Source organism: Thamnophis elegans, chromosome 12 (genome assembly GCF_009769535.1).
Source record: "Thamnophis elegans isolate rThaEle1 chromosome 12, rThaEle1.pri, whole genome shotgun sequence".
NCBI classification, from domain to species: Eukaryota; Metazoa; Chordata; class Lepidosauria; order Squamata; family Colubridae; genus Thamnophis; species Thamnophis elegans.
This window is the reverse complement of record NC_045552.1, coordinates 5,670,282-5,677,754: the sequence shown is the minus strand read 5'-3', so window position 1 is coordinate 5,677,754 and position 7,473 is coordinate 5,670,282. Positions and strand designations below refer to the sequence as shown.

The 7,473-nt window shown below is 49.2% G+C and overlaps 1 protein-coding gene across 1 annotated transcript in view; it reads right to left on the bottom strand.

The window, feature by feature from the left end:
- Positions 1–7,473, bottom strand: part of LOC116515507 — a 44,747-nt gene that overhangs the window by 1,049 nt on the left and 36,225 nt on the right. Inside the window, exon 36 of the mRNA XM_032227601.1 lies at positions 5,982–6,175. Coding sequence (XP_032083492.1) covers positions 5,994–6,175 — 182 coding nt within the window. The 3' untranslated portion in view covers positions 5,982–5,993. The remainder of the gene's footprint in view (positions 1–5,981; positions 6,176–7,473) is intronic.

Here is a 7,473-nt window from a genome sequence, read left to right as displayed (position 1 = left end):
GGCCACACCTACCCAATCGGCCACGCCCAGTGAGTGGTGCCAAACTGGCCATGTCCACCCAGTGAGCCACACCCATCCAGCCCCCAGAGGTCAACCACAGCTGGGGCCATCAATATGACACTGAGTTTGACACCCCTGCGTTACAGCATGTTTCTTGATTGCTGTGTTTTTTTAATTGTTGATGGTTGGTCCCTAAAAGGCAGAAGCTATTCACCGCTTCAATATCTTCACTGTCAATGCAATTAGTCTTTGACTTACGATCATAACTGAGCTCAACATTTCCTTGACTTTCTGTTCCTTGACTTTCTTTACTACTAGTGTAACTCTGTAAGTGCTATGAACTGTAGTGACTAGTTTTGTTCTTCCTTGCTGTTTCACAGCACATCTCCCTGAGCACTAGAAAGCTTTCGGATGCTCCCTCTTCCACTGATGGTACAATTTCCTTTTTTAATAAGGTCCCACTGACTTTAAAATGTACCCCTGTCTACAGCCACCTTATATACTACGTACTTTTGACTTGGTGGCTAAGGACATCTCCCCAGGACATAAGAAGGGAGAGGAGCAGACCATCGCTTCCTCCACTGTTTCCATATTATTATATATTATAACTGCGCAATTTTAATTAGAATGTTGAGTGTATGGGAGTTGCTTGGAATTGAATGAATGCCCACTTTTAGTAATTGTTACCTTGTATTTTATATGTTTTAAATTCTTACGTGGGATTTGTTAGAGTGGATAAATGAGAATGCTTGACTCGGAGGACCTGCTGGGGATGGCGGGAGGAACTGGGGTGGTTGGGGGGACCATGGACATGGGAGTGGGTCGGAGCATAGCGGTCGTGACAGGGAGAGGCAGATACGGCGGGGACCTTAGGGCTGGCCATTACCGGGGAAGGAGGGTTCGCTACATTACAGAGATCCCTCCTTCCGGCCCTAGGAGTCCCACTCCAAGACCAGATGGCGCGAGTAGTCAGGACCCTGGTCTCAGGCTGTTGTCGCTAAATGCCAGGTCTGTTGTTCACAAAGCTCCCCTCGTCCGGGACTTAATTGTTGACGAGAGGGCAGACCTGGCATGTATTACTGAAACCTGGCTGGGCACAGAAGGAGGAGTCCCCCTTGTAGAGATGTGCCCAGAGGGATTTCAGGTGCTTCATCAGCCGAGAGCCCAGGGAAGGGGTGGCGGTGTGGCTATTGTAATCCGGGAGTCTCTGTTACCTCGTAGGGTCCCTGCTCCGGAGCTTGTCGGGTGTGAGTCTCTGCTGATAAAGTTGGACCTCAAGGGTCAAGTGGGTTTGCTGCTAACGTACCTGCCTCCCAACTGCGTTGCAGCATCCCTCCCCTCGCTCCTCGAGTCAGTAGCCGAGCTGGCAGTTGAGTTCCCCAGGCTTATAGTTCTGGGGGATTTCAACTTGCCATCGCTCGGTGAACGCTCTGAAGGGGCGCAGGAGTTCATGGCTTCCATGACAGCCATGGGCTTGACCCAAGTAATTCGGGGCCCAACCCATGCAGCGGGTCACATGCTCGACCTCGTATTTCTCTCGGAGCAGTGGATGTGTGATCTTGGTCTGAGGGGTAATGAGATCATACCCCTGTCGTGGTCAGACCATTGCCTACTGAGGCTTGACTTCCGGAGGCCAAACCCCCACCGTAGGGAGGAGGAACCGACCAGGTGGTTCCGCCCCAGGCGACTTATGGACCCTTTGAGGTTCCAGACGGAGCTTGGGGTTATTCCTGATACCCTCGCCCACAGTTCGGCGGAGACTCTGGCTGCCGCCTGGTACTCGGCGGCGTCGGAGTCTCTCGACCGGATTGCGCCACTACGGCCCCTCCGGGTCAGTGGATCCCGGAGAGTTCCCTGGTTTACCGAGGAACTCCGGGAGAAGAAACGCCGGAGGAGATGCCTAGAGCACCAGTGGAGGTCCGATAGGTCCGAGGCAAACCGAGCACTCTTAACTACCTGCACCAAGGACTATGTCCGAGCATTAAGAACTGCAAAAAGATCATATATTTCTTCCTTGGTTGCGTCCGCCGAGTCACGCCCAGCCGCCCTGTTCAGGATAACCCGCTCCCTCCTTAATAGGAGGGATGCGGGAGACCCCTTGCAGGGTAGGGCTGAGGATTATGCTCAATTCTTGGCGGACAAAGTAGCTCGGTTTCGATCGGACTTGGACTCCACCGCAGTAGATCCAGCTGAGACACAGGAGGATCATTTGCCACATCAGTTCTGGGTTGAGTTCCAGGAAGTTGCCTCTGGGGATGTGGACAAGGCCATCCGAGCTGTAAGTGCCTCCACTTGTATTCTGGACCCGTGTCCCTCCTGGCTGGTGGCCAACAGCAGGGAGGTGACACATGGCTGGATCCAGGCGGTTGTCACCGCCTCCCTTCGGGAGGGGCACTTCCCCGCCGCGCTCAAAACGGCGGTGGTGAGACCCCTCCAAAAGAAACCATCGTTAGATCCAGCCATCTTAAACAACTTTCGTCCTGTCTCCAACCTTCCCTTTATTGGGAAGGTTGTTGAGAAGGTGGTGGCCTTTCAGCTTCGACGGGCCTTGGAGGAAGCTAGTTATCTTGACCCCTTCCAGTCCGGCTTCAGACCTGGTTACAGCACAGAAACCGCTTTGGTCGCATTGACCGATGATCTCTGGAGGGCCAGAGATGGAGGCTATGCGTCCATCCTGGTTCTCCTTGACCTCTCAGCGGCTTTCGATACCATCGACCATGGTATCCTTCTGCGACGACTGCGGGAGGTGGGAGTGGGAGGCACTGTTTTGCGGTGGTTCTCCTCCTACCTCTCGGACAGGTCGCAGTCGGTGTTAGTAGGGGGGCAGAGATCGTCCCTGAGGCCCCTAACATGTGGAGTACCTCAGGGTTCGGTCCTATCCCCCCTACTATTTAACATATACATGAAACCGCTGGGCGAGATCATTCGGAGGCACGGGATAAAATACCATCAATATGCGGACGATACGCAATTGTATCTGTCCGCCCCGTGCCAACTCAATGAAGCGGTGGACGTGATGAACCGGGGTCTGGAGGCCGTTAAGGACTGGATGAGTGCTAACAAACTGGTGCTCAACCCGGATAAGACTGAGTGGCTGTTGTGTTTCCCCCCCAATAATTTGGCTAATACACCAACGCTTAGGCTGGGGGGTCAAATTTTATACCCCTCAGATAGGGTCCGCAACTTAGGAGTCCTCCTGGATCCACAGCTGACTTTTGACCATCAGCTGTCAGCTGTGACCAGGGGGGCATTTGCCCAGGTTCGCCTGGTCCGCCAGTTGCGGCCCTACCTAGATCGGGGGGCCCTCACAACAGTCACTCGAGCCCTTGTGATCTCTAGACTGGAATACTGCAATGGGCTCTACATGGGGTTGCCCCTGAAGTGCATCCGGCGACTACAGCTAGTCCAAAATGCAGCCGCGCGAGTGATAGTGGGCGCACCTCGATTCGCCCACGTTACACCTGTCCTCCGCGAGCTGCACTGGCTGCCTGTTGGTCTCCGGGTGCGCTTCAGGATAATGATGACCATCTTTAAAGCACTCCATGGTAGTGGATCTGGGTACTTGAGAGACCGCCTTCTGCCGATTACCTCCCTAAATCGACCAATCAGATCGCACAGACTGGGCCTCCTCCGAATTCCATCTGCCAGTCAATGTCGACTGGCGACCACACGGAGGAGAGCCTTTTCTGTTGCTGCCCCGACCCTATGGAACGAACTCCCCATGGAGATCCGCACCCTCACCACGATCCAGACCTTCCGCGCAGCCCTCAAGATCTGGCTCTCCCAGCAGGCCTGGGGATAGGCTTCCAATTACCCGCCCGAGTGTTTGATTGCTGAATGAAAGTTGTGTTTTATTATTTTTCTTTTGTTCACAAAGTGTTTGTTTTGACCTTGCACTTCCCCTCCCCTGTGGTTGTAAGCCGCCCTGAGTCCCCTCAGGGAAAAGGGCGGCATATAAATCCCAATAAAACCGAAACCGAAACCGAAATAAATATATTCCAATGTTATCAAAACGACATGAAGTGAAGAGAATGTGACAAAAATAAAGAAAGAAGCACTTGTGGTATACAAACTTGTTCTAAATCCATTGCTTTTCTCTTTTGAAAGTCTGCATATTTGTTAATACACGTCTGCCTAATTCCAACAAACCATTGCTGAGATAATAGTGCTACCTTGAATTTCTTTTGGATCATCCTCTCATACTCTTCCTTCATCTGTTTCCTAGCTAGAGAGAAATTCCACGAAGATGGACTCCAGCACTAGTCCAAAAGCTTAGAAGACAAAACCTCTGGTCCTGGTGATCAACTCAGATTGCATCCTGCAGCATTATCCTGGGACACATGTATTCGCCTTAATTCGTGGAAGAGATGCGCAAGGTACGCTTGTCCTAAATCTTAATTGCTTTTCAGTTTTGGAAGTCTGCATGTTTGTTAACACCCTACACACCAGGGGTGGGTTTCAAAAATTGTTCAAACCTACTCTGTGGGCGTGGCCTCCTTTGTGGGAGTGGCTTGCTGCCCATGTGACCGGATGGGAGTGGCTTGCCACCCATGTGTCCGGATGGGAGTGGCCTGCCACCCATGTGACCTGGTGGGAGTGGCCAAGACGATGTTATTACTAGATATTACTAATTACTAGATATTATTAATATTACTAGATCATTATTAATGCATAGATAACTGTGGGACATTACACACCCACCCACACCCACAAACTATGACAGTGCTAGGAAAACACCAAAAAAATAAAAATCCCCCCCCCCCCCCCCAAAAAAAAAGACTGCCAATGAAACCAGTTTTTTTTCCTAAGCCTAAGAACAGGAAAGACAAAGTCACTGGAATAAAAACCATCAAGGCAATGTGGAAAATTATAAAGGACAGGCACTCACAGAACCATCAACCACCTCAGAATTACCTAAACGAGGGTGAAACACACTGCCTTGCAACAAACCTGGCCTGCCCATAGAAAAGCAGCCACTTTGAGACACATAAACCTGGTCTAAACACTTAAAAGCAACATATTGCATCACAAATAAAACATTTGCAAAAAGGAATAACATTTCTTGTAATAAACATTCTATAAACAATAAATAAATAAAAATTCCCTAAACTAATTAAAAACCACCACGTTCAGAGAACACCAAAGGACCCCACAGTCCTCTCCCTCCTTATCTTTTTCTTTTTTGTCCTAACTTTCTCCTCCCCCCCCCCAACCCCACTCCCTTCTAGCACTGATGATGTTACCAAAGAGGAGCTCTCACAGGGCGAAGAGCTTCCTGCTACAGGCACAATCTATCTGCAGCAGTAAATGACTGCAAGCAGCAGCTTCAGTCACCTGCTCGCAGCTGACAGTTGCGTTTGGGAGCGGAGGTGGTGGCAGCAGAAGTGGGCACAGACGGGATGTCCCCGCTTGCTGAGTAGAACGAGGCGGCGGGGATGCGTTGTTTCAGGGTGCCCCAAGCGCTGGCTCCTCTGAGTGTAGCCCATTCCCCCTCCCAAGAAGACCGTTTTCTTTTTAAAAACGCCTCTGCAGACGATCTTGAAAACCTGTGAGGGACTCCCCCACCCCATTCCTGATTGCCTGTAGCCTTGGAAGCTTCCGAAACTTAACAGTAAAAGCAATTAAGAACTTATCTCGCTAGTGAGATTTTCTTTATTGTGCAAACGCTTGCTTTAAGGCTGCAGGCACCCAGGGAGGGGGGCAGGGGGAATCTGCCTATCTGTCCCCTTCCAAAGCAACCTTGCAGGATTTCAAGATCATCCGGAGAGGCGTTTTTTTAAAAGAAAAACCCCGCAGGCACCCAGCGACAGGGGCTAGGAGCTAGGAACCCGGAAGTTAATTACTTCCGGGTTCACTGATGAACAGGTTCGCAAGAACCGGTGCGAACCGGGAGGAACCCACCCCTGCTACACACACACACACACACACACACACACACACACACCAAAAACAGCAAACCCTTGCTGAGATTATAGTGTTACCCTGAGTTTGCTTTAGATCATCTTCTCATACTCTTTCTTCATCTTTTTCATTTCTTCCTCCATCTTCTCCATTATCTTCTGAAGGTTCATTTCATAACTCCGTTTCTGATCCTCCATTATCTGTTGGAGCATTTTTATTTCCTGCCTCAGGACCTCATCCTCTAGTTCTTTGGCTTTGGCCTTCATTTTTCCCTCTAAACCAGGAATAAAAAAAGGACAAACATCTGCAGGTGGTGGGCAAGGTGGCTCGATTTGGTAGAATGCAAATACTTTGATAAGTGAATAGATTTGGCATACAGAGAGTCCTGGCTCAACTGTGGTAATTGGAACTGGAATAAGCCACAACGTCATGTGACTGGGATGCTTATAGACACCAGTTCTGGCATCACATCATCAGCTACTTTAGTTATACAATACAATACAATACCAGAGTTGGAAAGGACCTTGGAGGTCTTCTAGTCCAACCCCCTGCCTAGGCAGGAAACCCTATACCGTTCCAGACAAATGGCTATCCAACATCTTCTTAAAGACTTCCAGTGTTGGGGCATTCACAACTTCTGGAGGCAACTTCTGTTCCACTGATTAATTGTTCTAACTGTCAGGAAATTTCTCCTCAGTTCTAAGTTGCTTCTCTCCTTGATTAGTTTCCACTCATTGCTTCTTGTTCTACCCTCAGGTGCCTTGGAAAATAGTTTGATTCCCTCTTCTTTTTGGCAACCCCTGAGATATTGGAACACTGCTATCATGTATCCCCTAGTCCTTCTTTCTATTAAACTAGACATACCCAGTTCCTGCAACCGTTCTTCAGATGTTTTAATCTCCAGTCCCCTAAATCATCTTTGTTGCTCTTCTCTGAACTCTTTCTAGAGTCTCCACATTTTTCTACATCGTGGTGACCAAAACTGAATGCAGTATTCTATGTGTGGCCTTACCAAGGCATTATAAAGTGGTATTAACACTTCACGTGATCTTGGTTCTATCTCTCTGTTTATGCAGCCTAGAACTGTGTTGGCTTTTTTGGCAGCTCCTGCAAACTGCTGGCTCAATTTGGGATGAACACCCTTTGACTCCAAGAACCAGGAAGACTACTCTGGTGACCCTCAGGACACAGATAAACCTCCAAGGGCTTCAATGACCCTGTGAAAGGATGCAGAACTGTAGTGACTAGTTTTGTTCTTCCTTGTTGCTTTATAGCACATCCCCCTGAGTCTACAAGGAATATAAATCCTTCCATTCCCCATAATTCTTCCAGAGCTGAAAATGTTTCTTGGATGAAAAGCAAAACATCTTCAAAAGAAAAAAAACAAGAAAGTCCAGTTGCCTCCTGAAAAAAGCACCTTTGGGAAAAACCATGACTTGGATGTCTGAGAATCTCATTAGGTATGATGTCACATAATCCCCACTTGAAACTTCCTGCTGGCTTCCCCATTGACTTTGCTTGTTGGAAGCCAGCATTGAAGATCACAGATGGTGATCACCACACCACATGACC